The sequence below is a fragment of the Podarcis bocagei genome (genome assembly GCF_964188305.1).
Source record: "Podarcis bocagei genome assembly, chromosome: 12".
NCBI classification, from domain to species: Eukaryota; Metazoa; Chordata; class Lepidosauria; order Squamata; family Lacertidae; genus Podarcis; species Podarcis bocagei.
This window is the reverse complement of record NC_138137.1, coordinates 17,742,032-17,766,540: the sequence shown is the minus strand read 5'-3', so window position 1 is coordinate 17,766,540 and position 24,509 is coordinate 17,742,032. Positions and strand designations below refer to the sequence as shown.

General features: G+C 41.8%; 1 protein-coding gene across 9 annotated transcripts in view; it reads left to right on the top strand.

The window, feature by feature from the left end:
- The window catches only part of RBMS3 (RNA binding motif single stranded interacting protein 3), a gene marked incomplete at its 3' end in the record, with an annotated part of 773,357 nt that overhangs the window by 479,357 nt on the left and 269,491 nt on the right, over positions 1 to 24,509 (top strand). For all 9 annotated transcript variants that reach the window (XM_081164680.1, XM_081164679.1, XM_081164684.1 and 6 more), the window contains one exon: positions 15,895 to 15,986. In XM_081164680.1, the coding sequence (XP_081020806.1) occupies positions 15,895 to 15,986 (92 nt within the window). The remainder of the gene's footprint in view (positions 1 to 15,894; positions 15,987 to 24,509) is intronic.

The window sequence follows — 24,509 nt, the reverse complement described above, 5'->3', positions numbered from 1 at the left end:
AGCTTGGAACAGGTACAAAGTGAAACATGAATAAGTTTATCCAGTAAATAATAAAGGATATGTGCTGAGATGTTTCAAAGACACAGTTTTGTCTTAAAAGGAAAAGAGCGAGATTCCTCATCCCACCTCTGCTATTTGGGAAGGGAAGAAACAATCATCAGCACAAAAAGGAGCTGCAACGTTCCTGTCTAAACTCTAGCTTAGGGGAGCCGCAACCTCCCAAGACAGCCTGTTCCACTGACAGCTTCTACCATGAAGAAGTTTTCTGCTAATGTTTAGGTGAAATCTGCTTGCCTGGAATCACCACCCAACACAATAAAACATCAAACATTAAAAACCTCCCTAAACAGGGCTGCCTTCAGGTGCCTTCGAAAAGTCAGATAGTGGTTTATTTCCTTGACATCTGATGGGAGGGTGTGCCAGAGGGCGGGCACCACTACCAAGAAGGCCCTCTGGCTGGTTCCCTGTAACCTCACTTCTCGCAGTGAGGGAACCACCAGAAGGCCCTCAGAGCTGGACCTCAGTATCCGGGCTGAACGATGGGGTTGGAGACGCTCCTTCAGGTATCTTGGGCCGAAGCCATTTAGGGCTTTAAAGGTCAACACCAACAATTTGAATTGTGCTCAGAAATGTACTGGGAGCCAAAGTAGGTCTTTCAGGACCGGTGTTATATGATCTCAACGGCCACTCCCAGTCACCAGTCTAGCTGCCGCATTCTGGATTAGTTATAGTTTTCAAGTTACCTTCAAAGATAGCTCCATGTAGAGTGCATTGCAGTAGTCCAAGCGGGAGGTAACCTGAGCATGCACCACTCTGGTGAGACAGTCAGCGGGCAGGTAGGGTCTCGTACCAGGAATTCATAGAAATTCATGGAAGATATGGTTATTGATGGCTACCAACTATGCTAGCTATGTGCTACCTCTAGGATAAGAGGCACTTTGACTGAATACCAGTTGCTGTGGATCTCTTGTCCTCATGGCCTGCTTGTGGGTGTCCCAGAGGCAGCTGTTTGGCCACTGGGGGCGGGGAACCAAGGTATTGGAGTTTGGTTTTGCTCAGTAGGGTTATTCATATGTTCTTCATACCTCCTGCAGTAGGCTCAATTTGGGTTTCCAGTAGGAAACACCTGCTTTTATTCCACCCATGTGATTAACTGCTGAATAGCTCTTCTGAAGCAGAGAATGAGTTTATGCCTGGAGGTGAAGGAAATACATTTCACTGCAGGGTGAAAAGCCTTCCCCCCAATGCCTAACTGAACCCAGGTCTCCTAATCAGATATAAGTTAATGGAGTGGTAAAATTGAGTAGATGGGATCACAAACAGCTTGTGGTCTGATCAAGTTGAATAGCTGAAAGGGAAAAATGTTTAATAATGGGACATCCCTGAGAGGGGAAAGTAACCTTGCGCTGTTTTCACCTCTCTCACTTGGGGAGGTTATTGTGTGCATTTATGTGGATAAGTATTCATTATAGGAGTATTCGCCGAAGGGAAGTTTTAGTTCAGAGTCTACTTCAGGTTGATTTGGCTTGGACCATTTGAAGAACACCAACTTCATCTCAAGTTTGAAAAAGAACCTCAACTTTGGAAAATCTGTTAATGCAAACCCCAATGCCTCCCTGATGGGTTGATGGGGAAATCAGCCAATTGTTATAGCTTTGCTTGCTTTTTAGACAGAAATGGATGAAGTTTGCAGGGAATTGATCCTTCAAAATTTTAGACAGGTGCTTTTCATGCCAGGCACTTTTTAAAGCTAAAATTCACTGATAAAAAGGGACTTGCTCTTATCCTCGTGGTTTCGTTGGCATTTTAAAAATGAAAATTGCATTCACTGTAGAGATCACTCAGTTATGATTCAGTACTTCAACATTCTTGCAGAAAGCGCTGCCATTTATGAGCCCTTGTAAAAAAGTTCCCTGTGATTAGAAGCTAGAGCCATCAGTTGGAAAACTGTACCCACCTCCATGGAGGAGAGCTTGAGAGAAGCATCTGTCTTCATAGACACACTGTATTGTAGAATCATTCCTGAAACTTTGGGAACAGGCCAGATTTAGACCAATTCAGAGTGAACCTGCTTCACTTTGAATGACACCTGAAGCTCTCTGAAGTGGACCATTTCAGTTCAGGATTTGTCTAAAGTGATGCAGAACCTCTAGTACACATTTCTCTGTATATTTAAAAACCGTAAAGACCCCTTTGGATAAAATACTAGTGTTTTTATCAGACCTTTTTGTGTGCCCGCTATAGTTCTATAAAAGGTTTTGTTGTTGTTTCACCTGAATGCTCAATTATAATTCTTAAACATTTAGACCAAACGTTTCCCAGCATTTTCTGACGTTGTGTGACTCGCTAGGCTGTTGTGATCCATTTCTCATATACGTATTTAAAACATTAAGCAAAGAGGGGTCTCCATGGAGATCCCTGTTGAAGGATTCAGGAGCTCATGGATATTGGAGCTTGTGAAACCAGCAGGTTACATCACAGTAAAATTTGGGAAAGGGATGAAGTGCAAGATTCTATTTCCCGACTCCTTTGTGATAAGGTGAAACTGATCACTGGGAGAAAATGGACAACAGGTGCAGAAAGAGAATAATATATAGCTAAGTCTTATTGAGAGTTTGCACAAATTTGACTTAGGACTTTAAGATGCTTCAATACTCCAATCTTCAGCCACTAGGTAATTCTAAGTAATGCAATCAAACTGAAGCAGACTGGTGTTTTAAATTATGAAAACTTGAGGTAAATTTTGAAAGCATTCCAAGTTATGAATAGTGTGCTTGGCGTTCTGTACCATGAAGTCAGATCCTGAGAAGACCAATGGTTACTGAAAACAGAAAATACAGCAATATTTATTTACACACACACACACACACACACACACACGTACGTACGTACTTTGGTTCTCAAACTTAATCCGTTCCAGAAGTCCGTTCCAAAACCAAAGCGCACTTTCCCATAGAAAGTAATGTAAAATGGATTAATCCGTTCCAGACTTTTAAAAGCAACCCCTAAAACAGCAATTTAACATGAATGTTACTATCTAACGAGACCATTGCTCCATAAAATGAGAGCAATACTTCAGTCACACAGTCAATCAATCAGTAGCGGAACTGTGTTCCACACAGTCACAAAAACAAAAAAAAGAGCGGCAAAAACAAAACAGACCTCAGCATAACACTCAAAATGGGAGTGTGGAACTCAAATCGCAAGCATAACAGTCAAAATGGAGCACATTCAGCTTCAAAAAAATGTTTGCAAACTGGAACACTCCCGGGTTTGCAGTGTTTGGGTTCCAAGTTGTTTGAGTACCAAGGCGTTTGAGAACCAAGGTACCACACATGTGTGTGTTCTCAAGATTTCACTTCTTCCTGGGGCAGCTATAGTTCAGTGATAGTGGTTATGTTCTATATATAGGAGTGCCTAAGTTCAGTTCCCAGCATCTTCACTTAAAAGTTTAGCATGTGATATGTGTGGCACAACCAGTGATAGAGATTTGGGAAAGGGCAACACTCATGCAAAGAGGTACCACATTCAATCCTAGGCATCTCCAGTTAAAAAGGTCTCATGGAGAAGGTCTGGGATAGACCACTTGTTTGAGCTTCCCATATTTCATATGGAGTCCAAAAACAAGTCCTGGGAAATGCCAGGTCCACTTCAAAAATGATGACATTGGGAGGGAAGGAAGAGAAACTGCAAACGTTCCTCTGCTCCACTGGCTCACCCCAAATAGCATTCTCACATCCTCCTGCCACACGAGGAAATTCATGTGAGGAGGAGCCCAGGAGGGCGATGTAAACGTCGGATTTTGGATGAGATAGAGAAGGAAGCAAGTAAACTGAAGCACAAGACATTTGTGCTTCCTGTTCTCTCTACCACATCACGATGTCCAAAGCAACTCCTTGCCATCTGTTAGCATTAAATATATATATTTCTGTTTTATTGCCAGCTTTATCAACTGATGTTTCCTGCCAGTTTAACTGCAACGAGATGGTGATGAAATGTATGTTTAGTTTCAGCAGGGTACCTGGAGTGTTCAAACAGATAAGGGGATTGTGTCTTATAAAGTGGGAGTAAAACCACCCCTGTTTGTGGGAGAGTGTGTTTTATGGGTTCTGCCTCATACTTATAATATATCTATTTGTCTAAATTGCAGGTCAGTTGTAGAAAAGCACTCAGGTGGCTATACCCGAAACCCATAGCCCCAAGCAGATGTATAGCTTTAATGAAAACCATTTTATTACACAAGGGGCTTCCCCCATCACTCCACCCCCAGAGTAATCGAAGTAATGACAGGCTCATCAATTTGGTTTAGTTGCATGTTTTCCTGAGCCACTTGCCAAAGCATCCTGCTTTCATTGTTCTAAATATTACTTCCAATAAAGCGCAGTAGGTTAGGTGTGCTCACTGAGTTCACTCTTTCTTGTCAGTTCCATCCTGTTTACTTCTGCTTTGAACACTGCTGCTGCAAAAGACATAAACGACAAGTTCACTTCGGGTTTGAAATAAATTTTGCCTTTGACAATTCATAGCCCAGCTTCTTGAATTCAAATTTCCTCTGTTTCTGTGGCAGCTAATATTTGGGATGTTTCGTTTATCCTGTCGTCATATGACCTAGGTCGACCTAATGCTGTTTTTAATCTGCTGAACACTAAAAATTCATGAAGACCAGAATGTTTAAATAATAAAATAATGTCCTAATTAACAGTCTAGTCTTACTGGCCACTGAAAACTGCCTCAGCATCTGGAGTAGCAGAGCTATGCAGCTCCTTTCTGCTTTTATTTAAATGTTCCTAAGGAAGCTTTGGCTGCAGGTAGTGCGTATATATTAACTATGACACCTAAAGGTCCCTGACGAGTTTGGCTGTGAGAATTTTAGAGGGTGATGTTCAGGGGTAGTGTGGTAGAAGTAAACAATATATGGTGAGCAGACAGGGGAGATGTAGCTAAAACAGCGAGAAATCAGGGAGACATCAGAAGCCTCTTGAGGGATAGAGAAGGCCCAGTCTTCCACCGTTGGGAAGAGCATCTGTTGCCTCTGGAAAGCTGCCAGTAATGCTTTCTGCTGTTTTGAGATGGATAATTGCTGAAGAGCAGAGGTTTGTGGGTAGTTGATAGGTGTGTAGTCAGAAACAACGGTGGAGACTCCTCAGGCTCATTTGCACATGTTATGTCAGAGTGCACCTTGAATAGTTGAGCACCATAGGCACCAACTCTGGGGCTGAGGACACCACAACCCACCCCTCTCCGAACTATGTGGGGATGCGACTGAGCCCCATAATCTTGAGGGATCGGGTCGTGGTGACGACAGGCCACACTGGACCTCCATGCACTGGCAGAGGGCCTTGTCAGGCCTCCCTGTGGTGGCAGCGCTCCCCATTGGGACTCCCAGTGGTGGTGGAAGGCCCCACCAGGTTATGCACATGCAATGCGTGCCCCACCCCCAAATGTTGGGCAGAACTCAGTGCCTTTGTTGAGGACCTTGGAACTCTGCATTCCTCAGTTATCTCTGAGGCCTGTCAACATGGAGTAGGGCCTTTTCGGTGCTGGCACCCACCGTGTAAAATGCATTTTTGGTTGAGATTTACCAAGCCCTGACACTTTACAGTTTTTGGCATTTGGCTGAAGCCTCCTTGTTTAGGAAGGCCTTCAGCGGAAAATCTTTCCGCTGTTGTTTAAATAAAAGCACAGAGAATAGCTCTTGCCTCCCAATCTGCATCACGGTTGCAGTCTTAAACACACATACTTAAGAGTAGGACCACTGAAGACAGTAGGACTTATGTCCAAGCAAATAGTCCTGTAGTTACCTGGGAGTTAGTCCCATTGGGACTCAATCCTGAATCTAGAATTGGCATGTAAATCTCAGCCTTTTAATGCACTCTGACCTCACCTTTATAAATGAATCTCTAAATCTATAGAGGCTAAAACTTTGGTCTTTCTTAATTTAAACACAAATGAAGGAAATGGCCACTACAATGAAAGGAAAATTTGGGTGTGTGTGGCGGGGCTGTGGTTATATTGCCTCTGCTTAAGTACCATAATGAGGGTGAAGTTTCTGTGAAAATTTCCCCAAATGAACAATAGGGAACCGAAACCTTCAAGTTTATATATTGCCTCTGTAACAAACTGGGTGCCTTGGGAATCATTCTAAATAAAATAAATATATCCTTGACCATGATTTTGTATCCTCTGTGGGTTGTGGAAAATGTTTTCTCCTTTTGGTTGTCAGCCGCTCTTAATTATCTATTAGCATAGGAATCTGGCCAGTTGCAAGTTAACTACTAACTTAAAACCATGGGTTTTAATAATTCAAAAAGTTTCATGGTTAACACGTTTATGTAGTCAGTAATGGTACAGGCTATGTGAATGTTACACAATTTTTCACTTCGTAATTTAGTTTTCAAGGGCAAATCAACCTCTCTGCTTGCTAGCGCTAATTTTCCAAGGGTTATAAGACTTTAATTTGATTCTTTATCCACTGTGCATAAAACAATCACTGGAATTTGCATAGTAAATTATCAGATAATCACTTTTTATGCCCACTACCTGCTAGTCGGGATGCACATTACTTTTAAGAGATACCCTAGGTAAGCACATGGTGTAAACCAGAAGAAACTTTGCTATAGAACAGATAGTGCAAAGTCTTCATGGAGTGAGTGCACGAATCTTGTACATAGGAAGGAAGACGCATTATCAGGACTGTATAGATATAGATTATTGAATTCATTCTAGATATACTCGCTTTATTTCTGGTTATCTGCCCACTTTTGAATAAGCCTATTTATGGGCTGTATGCTAGATTCTCACTCTGATCCAGCTAGGTCAGGGGTCGGTAAGGTTTACCTCGCCTGGGCCGATTCACTCCAGCGGAGATCCCTCCATGGGCTGGATCGTGCCCGCAATTTTCAGCGTCTGTGTCTGCGCAGACACGATTTTCGGTGCCGTGGAAGCGAGTCGCTGTGCTGCATCAGTTTAGCGCAGCTCACGGGGACTCGCCAAGTGGGCGGCTCGGTTCGGCGGTGGCTTGTGGGCCGGTTAAACGACCCCCGTGGACCACTGGTGGCCCACAGGCCTTAGGTTGCTGACCCCTGAGCTAGGCTGATTTACTTGCAAACGGCCTTGGCCCAGTGTACCTGAAGGAGCATCTCCACCCCCATCGTTCAGCCCAGACACTGAGGTCCACCTCTGGGGGCCTTCTGGCGGTTCCCTCAATGTGAGAAGTGGGGTTACAGGGAACCAGGCAGAGGGGCTTCTCGGTAGTGGCGCCCGCCCTGTGGAACGCCTTCCCATCAGATGTCAAGGAAATAAACCACTATCTGACTTTTCAAAGGCACCTGAAGGCAGCCCTGTTTAGGGAAGTTTTCAATGTGTGAAGTTTTATTCTGTTTTTAGTGTTCTATTGGGAGCCGCCCAGAGTGCCTGGGGAAACCCAGCCAGATAGGCGGGGTATTAATAATAAAAATATTATTATAAACGGAGATTTAAATATGCATATTTCATTATGAATCTGGAATTACGAATTGGGTCCTGACAAAGTTAATTAAACTTGGGTCCCATTGAAATGAATGAGAACAAAGTGCAACTGACTTGGTCTCAAGATATGAACCTATGGCTAAAGTCTAATTGATTTCATAGAATCATGGAACTGTAGCACTGGAAGGGACCCCACGGGTCATCTAGTCCAACCCCTGCAATCCAGGAATCTCAGCTAAAGCATCCATGACAGGTGGTCATATAAACCTCTGCTTAAAAATCTCCGAGGGAGAATGTTCTGCTGTCGAACAGCACTCTTCCTGATGTTTAGTAGGAATCTCATTTCTTATTTTTTTAAAAAGCGTCAGACTATTTTAATAGATAAATAATGTTCACACATTGCTTACATCTGAGTGTTGCTGTTTTCTTTAAATGTAGCCATGTAACAATTGTTTGAGTTTGCCCAGTTCTGCCTACCATATTCTTAGGTATCTGAGAATGAAACTGTTGCAATTTCATGATATCTGTTCCTGTGAAACGTGGACAAGCAGTGTTAAATGAAAGGCATAATATTTAGAAAGCCTTTTTGAGGGGGGAGGGGGCGGGAAAGCACTTGAAAATCTCCAGGCATCCCATCTGTGTTTAAAGGAACAATAATAACAAAACTTTAAATTAGCATAAGAGATTTAAGGCATTTCAGGAAAACATTGATTAAATCTGCCAATGAAACGAATGTGCTTGGTGAGTGACCTAATTAGTGTATACTTGGTTCTTTTTCACTGCACTGCTTACCACTAATTGCTGTTCTGCTGGTCTTCTCCTGACAAGCCGCAGAAAAAGACAAGGATGAGGGATTTGTTGCGAAAATAGTGACATTCAGTTTTAATTCATTTGAACCTGCTGCCAAGTTAATTATGGAATTGAGAAACTGAGCGCAGGAGGCTCCCAGCAGCCATTTAGGTTATGGGAGACATAGTTGTTTAGTTTCTGACTGTGAGTTCAGAGAGAGCTTATTACAGCATACATAAAAGTCCACTTGCTGTGTCTTTAAGTGGGCTTCCCCTACATGCACACATACACAGACTGGTGCCTATAGATTCACAGTTGTTTTTTTCTCTGCATGCCATAAAGCCTAAGTAAAATTAGTCACTTGTTTTCCTTTCTTTCAGGAGGGGGTTCCTAGCGGTTAGTAAACACAAGGGACAGTCTTGACAAAGTTATATACATATTAAATTTCAGCGTTGGAGGCATTCCTCCAAAAGCGAGTGTGGTACTTGCTTCTGAGAAACTGCACCTTTGTCCATGTGGATTTCTTTTCTGACCTGCGTTCATCACAGTGCTGTTTCCATTTGGCTTCTGCCAAATTCTACGTCCTTTGTCTCGCCATCTCCTATTTCATGCAAGTTACATATGCTACGTAACTCTTTGTGCAACTTACATACTTAACATTCATTTCAGTGTAAAGGAAATGTCAAAACCATGTAAAACGAACCCCATTCATTATTTGTGTGCATGCACATAAAAGCTCATACCAAGAACAAACTTAGTTGGTCTAAGCTGCCACTGGACCATTTTTTTTAATATTCCCATTCATTATGTATCATTTGTGGACATAAAAACAACAATAACTTTGGGAAGTTGGGAACTGTGGCAATTTCTCCTTTTTCTGTATATGTTGGAATTCTCTGACATCCCTTTAGAAGTTATGCTTCACTTTTTTTACAATACTAAGGTCTTTTTTTAGCTTAGAAAGTAGTATTTCATCATAGGGGACATCTGCAAAATTATTCATAGTGTGGAGAAAGCAGATACATGTATATTTCAGGCAAGTCCAAAGTCCGTTTGGGGGCCCTAATCTGGCCCACCGGTCAGCTTAATCAGGCCCCTGTGGCAGTTTATTTCCTGGGGTAAAATCCTAAAAAAAAGCTCAACAACTTCAACCCTAAAAAAAGGCCAACAACTCATGTTCACTTCATCAAATCTGGCCCTCTTTGAAAAAAGTTTGGACACTTAGAAGTTGGGCTCATCCAAGGAAGGTGAATGTTGGAATATTCAGAGCAGGCAAAAAGTATTTCTTGATACTGTGCATTTCTTAATACTGTGTATAGTTAAGCTATTAAATTTGCTACCTATCTCAGGATGCCATAACGGGTACTAACATGGAAGGCTTTAAAAGAGACAGATTCATAGAGATTAAGGCTGTCAGTGACCACTAGCTATGATGTTTGTGAACTACGTTGAGCCCGCCTGGCATAACGGTTAGAGTGTTGAACCAGGACCTGGGAGAGCAGGGTTCGAATCCCCACACAGCCATGAAGCTCAGTGGGTGACCTAACCTAACCTACCTCACAGGGTTGTTTTGAGAATGAAATGAGGAGGAGGAGGAGAACCATGTGCAGCACCTTGAGAACCTTGGAAGATACAAGTGGTATATAAACAACAACAACAAGCTCCCATAGTGGGTTGTTACTGGGAATAGTTACTGGGGAGCACAAGTGGGGAGGGTGCAGTTCTGCTCGTCTCCCGCTTGTGGGCTTCCCATAGGCATCTCATTGGCCCCTCAAACATCAGGAGGCTGGACCAGATGTGATTTTGGTCTGATTTCAGCAGAATTATTCTAACATTCTTCTAGACCTTACATTCAGACTGTGGGCATTGCTGCTGAAAATGCCTACTTATAATAGAGGATGCCCTAACAGACTTATTGCCAGGATGAGTATGAATTTGTTCTCCTTTAAAATAAGAATACAGTGGTGACTCGCAAGACGAAAAGAATCCGTTCTGTGATTCTCTTCGTCTAGCGGTTTTTTCGTTTTGCGAAGCAAGCCCATTGACGGATTAGCGGATTAGCGCTATTAGCGGCTTTTAGCGGCTTTTAGCGGCTTATCTGCTGATTGGATCAGCTGATAAGCGGCTTAGCGGCTTAGCAAAAGGGGGGGGGGAGGAAAAAACCCCAGCAGGAACTCGCAGTACATTGTCGTCTTGCGAAGCAAGCCCATAGGAGATTCATTTTGCGAAGCACCTCCAAAACGGAAAACTCTTTCGTCTGGCGAGTTTCCGTCTTGCGAGGCATTCGTCTTGCGGGGCACCACTGTAGTGAAATTCTTTGCCTGCTAACAAGGATTAATAAATGTCAGAAATGCCGTTTTGGGTGGTTCTGTCAAACCAAGGGTGAAATTAGCCGGAATGCTTGCTGGCCAGAAGTTGAAACTACAGCTCCATGAAGCAGTTAACGCGAGAGACGTCTTGGAACCTGAGATCTAGATGTTTGTGTAATCCCTTACTAACAATGGGGCAGAACACTTTTTAGGACTGCTGTGTATAACAAGTTCATTTCTTTGTAACATGCTATGAGAAGACTAAAAAAAAAAAAAGGAGGAATATGGTTGGGAATATAATACGGTTAATTAAAACATAAAAACATAATGCTAATTATGTTTTTGTGTTTTTTGGTGGCAGCATTTGTAGGGAGGCAACCGCAGTAACTTTGCGCTGGACTTCTTATGTGTATAATATATGAATATTCTTCCTAAAAAGTGAGGGGGGGGGAATAAGAGTCCAAAAAGCAAAATAATAATATTTTGTTGTGTTATAGAACTCTTGGGAAAATGCCAGATATCTCTTGTATTAACAGGTGAAGAGCCACTGTCATGTGTTTCCATTTGTTTGCTACTACTAGGAGTTATGTATTTTTGGTAATTTGTCAAGAATTTTTAATGCAACTCGTACAGTCTTTTTTTACTGTGCTTTCTCTTGTGCAAATTATTCCCCCACCCCCTTTTGCAGATGTGGAATTGAAGCTGAAGGCTTGCCACACATCATTTCAGTTCAGTCATCTGTGGGTTAGGCAGGGCTTTTTCCAAGCGGAGCTCACTGGTACCTCTTTAGCGTTAGCGCTCAATAACTTTGTCTGGATGCTCCCCCAACAAATTCCAGCACCACTTTTTCTAGGAAAAAAGAAGCCCTGAGTTTAGGTGACTGGGAATAAATGCCCCTCTCCTCCTCCACTCAGGAGGGGATAACAGTGAACCCCTCAGCCTGATCCCTGGTTGTTCAAGTTATCTTTAGTTTAAAGCACACCGTAGGGCCTGAGTGTGGGTGTAAGCTAGAATTGTGGCTTCTTTAAGTAGTACAGTCAAACCTCGGTTCCCAAATGGCTCTGTTTTGGAACGTTTTGGCTCCCGAACGCCGAAAACCCGGAAATAAATGCTCCGGTTTCTGAACGTTTTTCAGAAGCCGAACGTCCGATGTGGCTTCCGCTTGAGTGTGGGAAACTCTTGCAACCAATCAGAAGCCGATCCTTGGTTGTCGAACATTTCAGAAGCCAAACAGGCTTCTGGAACGGATTACATTCAACAACCGAGGTTTGAGTGTAGAAGCTCTCACCAAAGGGGCAGAAGGCAGGGAGAGTGTGTGAGCTTGAGATGCACTGCAGCTTGTTCCTGATCGCATAAAGTGGGCCAATAAATCCTGGGCAAAGGTGGGATTTCTTAAAACTGCGTATCTCAGTTGCAAAGTCAAAGTTCTCCGTTGTTGATATTTTATAAACGGTTGCATTGACTATCAGGACTGCAATCCTGACTCAATGGGAGAGGGATTAGGGTCGCACATAGCTGCTTCTCTGCTGGTGGCAGTAGGGGAACTCTATGGAGGCTCTGGAGCAGTGAAAGTCTCAAGCTTTGACCTGGCAGGTGGGAAACTATTGTGGATAGCAGTCAATGGAAATTTCTGGGCAGGCAGCAGAGGCGGATCCCATTAGAGCAGCCTTGTTCAACTTTGGTTCTCCAGTTGCTGGACTACAACTCCCATCATTCCTAGCCAGCATGGACAGTGGTCAGGGATGATGGGAGTCATAGTTCAGGAACAACCCAAGGTTAAGAAAGGCTGCCTTAGGGACTCCCCGCCAAACACCTTCCACCCTAGCCAGCGGAGCTGTAGATGTGATGGTGAATCTGCTTCTTCATGCTGTCTGACCCCCTGCATAGGAATTGTTCTTTCTGATGATCAAGGAAACCCTGCAAGAATGGAGCTGCTGGATTAAATTGCTGTGCAAAGTTGCCTTAAAGTTAATTAAAGGTACTTGTGCTTTGCAAGAGTTCAGCTGTGATGATTGCTTTTCAACAGAGTCCTGTACCAGAAGACCTGCTGTTCATTTTTAATACTTGTTCAGTAATAAAGGATCCGGAAACCCTTGGTGTGTTAATGTCCCTTTTTTTAAAGGAAAAAACCCAACGTGTTTTAACGTGTTTTATTTGTTATGTTGTTGGCATCTGTCTGTCAAGAGAGAGAGTGGAAGAGTGCGCCATCAGGGGCAAAGTCAAACTGTTAGAGAGTTATAGCGCCTGCTGTGGCTCTATAGACAATGATAGGGAACAAATAACCAATATTTGTCATATTTATTCATTCACAATATTGTTATAATATTTATTATAAAATATCTAAAGAAGCCATTGTGCCTTTATTGTGTCAGTTGATCAACAAAAAGAATCCTTAGTCAGAGAATGGAACAGACCCCTTTGTGGTCAGTATGTAAAAACAAGTATTTGCCCCTTCTGAATTTTTGAATGTTGGAACAAGGACAAGTGTTGATTGCTAGAACTTTACCTTGGCTGTCTCCCTGCCCTTTCCATAATACAGTCGTACCTTGGAAGTTGAACAGACTCTGTTCTGGAAGTCCGTTCGACTTCCAAAACGTTCGGAAACCAAAGTGCAGTTTCCAAAGCTCCTGCAGCCAATCAGAATCCATGGAAGCCCCGTTGGACGTTGGGGTTCCAAAGAACGTTCGCAAACCGGAACCATCACTTCCAGGTTTGTGGCGTTCGGGAGCCAAAACGTCCGAGTACCAAGGCATTTGGGATCCAAGGTACGACTGTATACATTTATAAGACAATCCTGTGCATGTCTACACAGAAGTAGGTACCAGTGTGTTAAATGGGAGATAGTCTGGGATTTCAGCCTTACAGTGCAGGCCTACATATGTCTACTCAGAAGGACTAGTTGCAGAGTAATATACCCTGTGGGATCCCATAAGTTTACCCCAGTGGTTCTCAAAGGGTGTGGTGTGTCACACACAGCTCCCTGCCCCAGACGGTCCAGAAGGATGTTATGCTCGATGGTATCAAAGCCGCTGAGAGATCCAGCAGAACCAGGAAACAGCTCTCATCTTTGTCCCTAGCCCACCGGAGATCATCGACCAGTGCGACCAAGGCAGTTTCAGTCCCATGATGAGGCCTGAATAAGCTATCTGACCTTCAATATAGGGTTGGGAATGCCATTTTATTATATTGGGATTTCAATATTGATAGACTGGGGGATTTTAATAGGGTGCTTACATACCTCTCCCTATTACCCCCTTCTGATTCATGCATGAGGTTTCTGGATAAAAAATGCAATACAGTCAGTGTAGCCACATATTTGTGGCTGCCTTCTGTATTAATGCATATTGACCCAGTAAATGGAGATGTCTGCCTGAAAGCTGTTAAGCTATCAGCATTCTAGTGCTAATATTATTATAGCTTTCAGGCAAGTTGGTGTCTGCTATATGGATTGCAGCAAGGATTAAGGGGAGGGCAAGGGTAAAGCTGTGGCTTTTCTCTGAGAGACATGTTACATATATTCCAAAAACATACAATGTGTATTAAAGGTCCAAAATAGGTTTGAATGCAATGCTTCTTGGGTGCATCATTAAACTAAGACTACTTTGAAATTAGTGCCATGTTCACCAAAGAAGAAATGTAGTTTTCCATGGCTGACGAGAGGGGAATGGTGGAACGTCAGAAATTGTTTCCTAGAGGTTCATTGTTAATATTCACAAGCAGATTCATGTAGTAAATATGAGATACGCTGTGGTCTAAACCACTGAGCCTAGCTCCTGTCCACCTAGCACATTCAAAAAGCACGTCAAAAACGTTCGAAAGCACGTCAAAATGCAAAGTAGATAAATAGGTACCACTCCGGTGGGAAGGTAAACGGCGTTTCCGTGTGCTGCTCTGGTTCGCTCTGGCCACATGACCCGGAAACTGTCTGCGGACAAACGCCGGCTCCCTCGGCCTATAGAGCGAGATTAGCGCGCAACCCCAGAGTCGGCCGTGACTGGACTTAACAGTCAGGGGTACCTTTACCTTTACCTCAGTTTTGAGGTGATAGGGAAAGTCATGCAAAGAGGTTGAGGGAACGTTCTTTCACATGTGGTGGGCTTGTAAAAGGGTAAAAGAGTATTGGGAAATAATCTACAATGAACTGAAAAAAATGTTTAAAAGTACTTTTCCAAAAGTACTTATCCAAAGGGGATAATTCAGACTGAAATTCCCAGGTGTCAAAAAAGATTATTTATGTATGCTACTCGGGGCTTTTTCCCCCTCTTAAAAAAATGTTTAGGGGTACTCTCATTTTGACTCAAGAAAATCACCATTTTAAAGTTCAAATCTGGAAAAATGAATACAGTAAATGGACAAAAGTACAAATATTCACAACATGTTTAGGGGTATGCGTACCCCTGGGTCCCCCCAGAAAAAAGCACTGATGCTACTACGGCGGCCCATGTTTTGTTAGGCCAAAAATGGAAAACAAGCGAGGTCCCAAGCAAAGAAGAATGGCAACTTAAGTTGGCAGAATATGCGCAGCTTACAGACTTAACATATAGAATAAGAGAACAAGAAGAACATTAGTTTAGAGAAGATTGGAAAACGTTCATTGAATATATTGGGGGAAAATTGTGTACACCTGAAAACATTGGCAGCATTAAGATAAATCCAACAGTTTAAATAAGTTTTGATGGATGCAACAGTGAAATATTAAATGGTTTAGTTTTTGTAAAATATGCAGGGATTTATAAAATGTAAAATGAACCATGGAAAGAGAAGATGATGAGATGGAGGTGAAAAAACAGTTTGTTTATATAGAAGTATTTTTACCCTACCCTTCAGTCAAAAAAGACTCCCAGAGCAGACTACAGAGATTAGAAATAATCTAATTAGACTATAATCTTACAGTCTAAAAGATGTGGCACAAAAGGAAATGGGAATGGGAGGGAAGAGGAAAAATCAAGTGTGGGGACTAGTTCTTAGTTCTGAAATTCAGGGAGTAGTAATTCAGCAGGCCATGGAACTGGATCTAGCTATGGCTGCCATCTTTTGAAGAGCAAAAAGGAGAACACCTTTGCCGAGTTATACTTTTAACTATGGATCGCTATGACGACTCTCATTTTACATATCCATGAAAAAGAGGAAGTGTCCTGGAAAAAGAAAACATAGGGCACTGTGGGGTGGCTGTCGACTCCTTTCTGTCTCGCTGTCTCAGAAATGTCATTTGGTAGATAGAGGAAGCAGGGCTAACTTGGAAGCCATTGTTGATAAGAGAGAAGTTGTTTAAAAAGTTGGATGTTCTTTGAAGGTATTAATGAATACTTCTGTATTTCCCCCCCTAAAGGTTATGGTTTTGTAGATTTTGACAGCCCAGCAGCAGCACAGAAGGCAGTAGCATCTCTTAAAGCAAATGGAGTTCAAGCGCAAATGGCAAAGGTAAGATCAGTGAGAGGGCATTCTTAACCTTGCAGTGTTGTGTATTACTCTCTGCGGTAATAATTTTGTGGGATTGTTCCATTTCCTTGCTGTTTTCTAAATCAGGATTTCTTGCAATCTTGTTTTATTACTCAACACAAGTTTGTCTTCTGACTCTACTGATTTCTTCTTCATCTTCTTTTGTCTGTTGGCTTGCCAATGTATATGATGCCTGTGATTTGCCCGGGTCTTGAAATGTGGTGCCCTTAAATTCCATAACACTCTCCTGCCATCCTTCAAGGAACTTCATAAGACAAGGTTAAGACACCTTTAGGTTCCGGGTGAAAACTTTCCTCTTTGGCTGATTGACATCCAATGCTCTTTAAAAACATGGAAAGGGGGATTATTAGGTTGTCTTTGTTTTTATGGTGCATTTTCTGGTTTTGTTTATATTGTGATTTTATATTGTGAAGCACCCTGAGATCTATGAGTATAGGGTGGTATACTACTACTACTACTACTAATAATAATAATAGTAATAATAATATGCTTGAGATGGGAAGAGCACTGACATCCAGGCCCTAAATATGGCAGTGGAGAGGTGGAATGTGTGTTCCAGGGCTGGCTAGTTGGTGCATGGTTACTGCACAGCCTCAATACTTTGGGGCTCGGTCAAGCCTTGCACCATTCTGCATAAACCTGAGATGGCTTATGGGGAAAAAGTTGCTGGAGGCAGTGCCCTTGGCTGAAGCTGCAAAGCATATGCAGACGTTGAGATCTTAAGGGGCTTCCCTTTGGCCATGAGAGGTTGCATGCAGTATCGGACAATTGATGGATCCAGCGAGTGCACCTGCTGGATACCCCAGAAGACAAATACGCATTATAGAGTTGCATGTCTTGGTTCTCCAGCAGAGAATCTTGACTTGGCGAAATGCAGCAGGGACACACAGATTGCCTGGTTTTTGCACGCATGAGGAACTTTGGCGACCGCGTATTGATTGTAGAGCCCATTGCAGATTAAATTATTTTTTAGCAACCTCCTTTTAATGGGGATCTCAAATGATCTGGCTGTGCCAGGTTCTGGGACACTTCTGTTTCCCCAGGCAATTTATTTTCCTTATTCTCTCAGCCTGCTGTGCGTTTTCTAGCTGCCACCTCATATTCTGCCGAACGGTATGGTTTTATTGCATATGAATAATTCATTATGTATACCTATTGCTTGCCATTCTGAGATTGCTTAGATGAAAGGTGATATGCAAATGCTTTAAATAAAGATAAGCCAATATATAAGATAAATCCCCCGTGACCTTCTCGCTAGTGCTTTAAGATCTGCATGGGAGGTCATGCTTGTGGAGCCGGCAGTGGACAAAGTCCATGCAGTGGTAGCACGAGGCAGAGGCCTCTCAGTGGTGGCCCCTCTGTCTATGCAACTGTCTCCTGATTGTCCCCCATATTGCTGACATTTAGGTGTCATGTTAAATGCTTGCATTTCACCAGACTGTGGTTCGTTGCTCAATTTAGCAGAGAGTCTACCATGCACTTCATTGTGGTTTAAAGATTGCTGTTGATTGGTTGATAAGATTTTAATTGTTGTTTTTATCTTCTTTGCATTGTATGTCAGTATTATTGGTAGTTGCTCTGGGCACTGGCTGGTGTCCAAGAAGAAGAGATTGATTGATTGATTGATTGATTGATTGATTGATTGATTATGGAGGGAAAAACTAGAATCCACCCTCAGTCTAATGAAATGGTGTGCATTTGTCTGTGCCACATTCTGTGTAACCATGGCTGTGGTTACTTGTGCTTTGGTAACCTCCAAGTTAGACCATTATAATGAATTCTACCTGGGGCTGTCCTTGAATATGGACCAGAAATTGCAACTAGTGCGAATCACAGCTGACAGGGGCAGCCAGCCACAAGCATATGGCTATTTGGAAGCGTCTGCATTGGTTGCAAATTCTTTTCTGGGATCAGTTGAAGGTGCTTACTTTAACATTTAAAGACCTAAAAAGTAGGGGACCCAAATACTGGAAAAACACTTTCCTTCGTATTGAACTGCCTATGCTTTAAGATCAGCAGTTGAGGCCCTACGCAGGTTGATGTGTGTGGTGTGGAGGTCCTGGGAAGAGACTTCTTAGTGCTGGCTCCTCACATGCAGAACCCCTCCCTTCTTAGGTGTGTCTGGCCACATCTTTATATAGTTTGGGGTGGTTTGTAAACACATCTTTTTCAACAGGCATTTGGAGGAGACACCTGACTAGAAAGAAAGGTTTAATTTGCTGCTGCACTTAATAAACTGCTACCTAGTTAAATTGTTATGTGTTGTTGCGCTTTGCATTTTAATGATCATGTCATTTTATGGATTTTAATACATTTATATATGGGTGTGGGTGTGTGGGTGTTGTTTGACCTTGGTGTAAATTGACATATGTTAATGGTGGTATATAAGTTATCTAAATAAATTGTTGTGTTATATATTCAATTTCTATCTTGCCTTTCCCCCAAAATGTTTTTGGTGAAACTCTTTGCTGTCAGTTGTGCCTATTATGTACAAATGGACCGTGAGATGCAACCATGGAGTGCAGATAATGAAATTGTTCTAAATACCTCAAATTCATGGTTTTTCCATAGGGATGCTTCCAATGCACTTAACTAGGAGAAAGTACAAAATATTTAGGAGCTCTGTAGTCTTGTAGTTAGAAACCTCTGTAAATATAAACATGTAAATTCATCCTTAGTAGGAAGTGTTGTGCTGCAATTTGTTTTCTGTCCAAAGAACATCTGAAGAGCTAGAAGTTTCTGTCCAAATTTTGAACAGATTGTAATTTTCAAACAAACAGTATTTATGGAAGCCCATCAGGGATCGATTCCAGACATTTTGTCATTTTCTTCTTTGGAGTTGGTGACATGTTGTTGATGCCCCGTTTATTTCACTCTGTCTTGTTCTGTTGTTATTGTTATTATTCTCTATTACACACATTCGGATAATGTGTTTATGTGGTTCTTGTTTTGTTCTTTGGTGCTGGCCATTGACCACAATAATAAATATTTGATTTGATTTGTATTCATGGAAGCATGAGGGCCCAATATGAGAGATTTTGGAATATGCAGGCCCCTCTACAAGTTGACATTAGTTCTTTAAGATCTGAACTTTTATCTGCCCTGTTTAGGGAAGTTTTTAATGTTTGAAGTTTTATCCGATTTGACTAGATAACTTGCATAATGAATTGGTTCACACTGATCCCCTGTAACCTGAGGTGGAGATTTCAACTCCCCCCCCCCAACTTATTTAACAAATTCATAGACTGCTTTGTATCGTATTCATAGACCACTTTGTATTTTTCTGTTGTGAACTACCCAGGGATCTTCAGATAAAGGGTGGTATACATATTTTAACAACAACAACAACAACAACAATTAATACATTGAAGCCGTGTGCAAGATTTAAACCCTCCAGAATAAAACACAAGTTCAAAAAACAATAAAATAATTTCAGTAAACTCTAAAAGCAATAAAAGCTTATTTACAAATTCTTTTAAAAAACAACAACCAAAACCCATTTCCTGCCCCATAAGTGAGTGGGTCATCCATCAGGTAAATCCTTCTTTTAAAAAAAAAAATGTCTTCAGCTATATACCCTGCACAGCATATCACTATATAATGAGGGGGGTTCCCATATCACATAATGTAGTGACATTGCCCACAAATGATGGGCAGTACTTCATAGAAATGGCAACAGCTGGACAAATGTGGCTGGAGTAGACACCCTCTGAAAACTGACACCTGCCAATTGATTTACCTTTCCTGACAACTTTTTTGAAAGAGGGTGATTTTGTTTCCGATGAATCTTTTTTGCCAGAGAAGTTTTGAAACTTTTTTCTGAGGCTGCTTATGGAAATGAGCCATAAGGGTGAATTAGCCGAATCATTATGCCAGCCAAGATCGGAATCTCAATGCGGAAAGCATGAAATATTGATGCAATTTGGAATTCCTGTAGTTCCTTCACCTGAGAATCTCACATTACATACTTCCAATATTAATTAAGTCTCCAAAGGTCACTGTGAAGCAGGCTGCAGCAAGCATTATCTGCATTTCAAAAAAATGGGACAAAAATGGTGAACGAGAAGAGGATTAAAGTTGAGGTTGTACCTGAATAAGGGTGAAGTGGAGTTATACCGGAAGAGAGGTGAAGTGTCTTTGAGTTACTGAACCCAGAGTTCCTGACAAAAGCTAAGCGGTTCTCTTCAGTAGTTCTCCACTTGCTCCTCTTTTGCCCTATGCTTATCTCATCTTTTGTTCTCCGCTGTTGAAACCACAACTATGCACATGCAGGCATTTGAGACAAGTGGATTGGGGTATTGAAAGCCAGCTCAAGATTTGTAGCCGTGGCACAAGCGATTGTGCCGCCTGAGGTGGGTGGCTGCTCTGCTGCTGTCCTGCTGCTGTTCCTCTTCCTGCCAATCTTTGCCCCACTCCTGCTCATGCCCCCTTATTTATTTTTCCTTTCCTTTTTTTTCTTCTCTTTTTACTGTTGCTTTGGTGGCGTCAGAAATGGCCTGCCTCGCTTTGCCACATTATGGGAAAGGCCTTCTTCAGAGTGAGGTCTTCTGGGCAAGGTGGTAAGGAGAGCACCTGGTTTGCTGCTACAGTTTGTTGTGGCAGCTAGAAAAGCTGTTTTCAGCTAATAATGTTTTTAGCGTTTGCAAAACCACAGCAACATAGCACAGTGTTTGGGAAGAAGTCCAAAGCCACTCAGGGGAATGAGCAGGAGTTTCTGTCACTTGAACCCAGTACCTGTGAGGAGGTCATAACACCCAGGTATCAGTGGTACTCTAGTTTGCTATCAATGCTGCATTCTGTCTTTCAGTGGATAGGAAACATAAGGCTGGATATTATTCTGTATCTTGTTGTAACTAACTAACTGACTAACTAACACTTTTCAATCAGTTTTCATGACTTACTCCTCTAGGTCAAACTTGGTATTTAAGTTTGAGTAGAAATGCTACTAGCTCATTGTCTCACCCCATTCCCATTGACTTTTTACATTTCCACAAATTGCAGTGTTTTCCCAATCCTGCTCATACCTTCTTGTGATTGAGTGACTATGTTATGGGTACATGAGCAAAAATAATAGCATGAGCATTAGAAATAATGGTAATGGTGATAAATGTCCTCAGTGATTCCACAAACAGAAAGTTGTTGGTTTCAATGCATCTTCTTGTATTGAAGCTGAAGATACAGGGTAGATATGGTTTGGAATCTCAGTGTGAAAAAGACCTTGGCAGGGCCATATATATATTAGATCATGAAATAAGTTTTCAAGAAGATGTGGATAAAATAAAGGAGAGTGGATTGTTTCTACATCTTGTTTAAAGGAATGTTTTATTAATTTAGCATTGTTAGATTGTTGTTGTTTCTTGCCTAGCCCCAAATCATCTTCTTCTTTGGCAATCACTCGTAGCCGAGTAAGATTGTCTTCCATAAACATGGTTTTAACAATGAGTCTGTAAGTGACTGTGGAGGCTAATTCTGGACCCACACGTCCTTCCACAGTGGGGACATTGGTTTCTGGGCAAGAGTTGATCATGGTGTGGATTTGCCAAGCATGCCTTCGTCTTAGCACGTTTCTCCCTTGTGTCCTGAGTTCAAGTGTCTTCAAAGCCCATGACACCTTTGGCAAAGGCTGTTCTCCAATTGGAGCGCTTGCAGGCCAGTGTTTCCCAATTGTTGTTGCTTATACTACATTTTTTAAAAATTTGCCTTGAGACAGTCTTTAAACCTCTTTTGTTGACCACCAGCATTACACTTCCATTTTTAAGTTCGGAATAGAGTAGTTGCTTTGGAAGATGATAATCAGGCATCCGCACAACATGAGCAGTCCAATGAAGTTGATGTTGAAGAAACATTGCTTCAACACTGGTGATCTTTGCTTCTTCTAGTACACTGATATTAGTTCGCCTGTCTTCCCAAGTGATGTGTAAAAAATTTTGGAGACACCTTTGATGGAATCTTTTGAGGAGTTGGAGAGGGCTTTTATAAGTGGTCCATGTTTCACAAGCATACAGTAAGGTTGGTAGTACAATAGCTTTGTAAACAAGCATTTTGGTTTCCCTGCGAATGTCCTGGTCCTAAAACACTCTGCACTTCAATTGAGAGAAAGCCGCACTTGCAGAGCTCAGGCGATGCTGGATTTTGGCATCAATGTCAGCTCTTGTGGAAAGATAACTGCCCAGGTAGGAGAAGTGATCAACATTTTCCAACATTACACCATTAAGTTGGATTTGTGGCGCTGCAAAGGGGTTATTTTGTGCTTGTTGGTGCAGCACTTTGGTTTTTTGGATGTTGAGTGATAGGCCAAGCTTTTTGTAAGCTTCTGAGAAGATATTTAGGATGGTTTGGAGGTCATCCTCTGAGCATGCACACACTATGTTGTCATCAGCATACTGAAGCTCTGTGACGGAAGTTACAATAACCTTACTCTTTGCTTTCAGCCTGCTCAGATTGAAGAGCTTTCCATCTGTTTGATATATGATTTCCACTCCGGTAGGGAGTTTCCCTTCGACAAAGTGTAGGATCATGGCAATGAAAATAATGAATAGAGTTGGGTCAATAGCACAACCCTGTTTAACACCTGATCCCACTGTGAATGGTTCACTTTGAGAGCTATTGTTATCTGCAATTGTTGAGGTCATATTATCATGGAGGAGCCGAATGATGTTCCCAAATTGATCTGGTCAGCCAATTTTCTTCATTTAGCACTGATAGGTTGGTGTTGTTTCTTGCCTAGCCCAAATGTTGGTTCTTTAAACTAGATGCTTAATATTAAATACGGACATTTTCCTAGGAGAGGTATCTAGTTGTTTCTGCTTTGCTTCCAGAAACCTTTCCTCAGCAATGTATTATAGCTCATTTTGAGAAGCTCACAGCAGTACGTACATGACAACATGGGTAGATGGAATTCCATCTCTGCCATCATGGTTAGAGTGTCAAACATGGACCTTGGGAGATCAGCATTCATATCCCTACTCAGCTATGATGCTCCTGGGGTGACCTTGGACCAATCACTGCCCAAAGTACCTCACAGAGTCATTATGGGGATTAAATGAGGAGGTGATAGAACTATGTAGACTGATGCGGGGGGGGGGAGGGGGAAGAGGCAGGAAATAAATAAATTTATATGATCACGCATGATGTAAGAAACCAGGGCCAAATTGCATAAAAAGCTTTGAGTTCTGCAGTCAGGATGATGGTTTTTAGTTTGCAACGCTCCCTCCCACTCTTTTTATGAATAACTTATTGATAATTACTACATAATTACTACCATCTAAAGGCTACTTAGCTTTGCACTTGATGTCAATTATTATTATTTAGTTGAAATAAATAAACCCTGGCATTCTAGATCCCATTTTGGGTGATGGGTTTGTGTGTGTTCAAACACCAGTTCTTTTGACTCTGTCACCCCTGGCCACTTTTTACGATATCGCAGCAGGATAATAAATCTGAATCTTTCGGCGTTGAAACTTCAGAGTTGCTATTTTAATCTTCTTAATTATCTGATTTTTCTCTAAAGCAAAGCATTCATTAAGAGCCATAGTAAGGCTTCAGTAAAATTGTTTTCATCATTTCCACCATAAAGACTAAGTAAGACCTCCATGGAAACTTTGGAGACTTAAGCAGCATGGAAATTGTTCAGAATACTTTTGTAACGAGGCTGACAACATTCCAGAGTGTTTGATGAGGAACTCGACATCTGTTAGAAGTATAGCTTCCTATCCAATTGCTATATAGAATGTTTGCACATAAAAACACGGTATAAAAATCTGTCCACCTCATGAAAACATTAACTGTCTCAAACAGTACTTATACTTAGGCTTGAGATGTACTGTCTCAATAATAATTCCTAATTAACTTGCAATGGATCTTCAGGGATGAAGGCAAAAGGAAGGTACCATCCACTTTGCAAAAGGATTCCTCTCTCTTTGCTGCTTGCTTAGGCTGCTATTTTGCTTCAAATCCTCCTGTTCTCCTCCAAAAGAGGCCTCCCAGGAGCTAAGCAGCTGTTTATGATGAAACTTTAGAACGTTAAAAAAAAGTAAGGCTAAATAATTAATGTTTCCGGCCGCCATGTAAGGAAACCAAGGTCAGGCGACATGAGAAGGTGGAAAGCCCTTGTGTAACACTTTTGGGATGTTCATTTTAATAATGCAATAATGACAATCATTAAAATATTAATATACGTCTATTAGAATTTTTTTAAATAAAAAAACAACTCACTTTAAGTTACCGTGCGTAAGTCCACTAACACAACGCAACACAGACAGGAAGCATTTGTGTAATGAATCAATGTACATCACAGCCTTACCCAAACTTTTTGGTATTGGACGAAAAAAACCTAATAAGGTATAGAAGCTCCTTATAATACCACATCAGATAAACATCAGTCAAATTAATTTTTGGCACGAAAGCCTCAGAGGAGCTATTTTCAGTTACCATCACTCAATCAAAAGTACTGTTCATGAAAGAGTTGAAGGCAATATGCAGAAC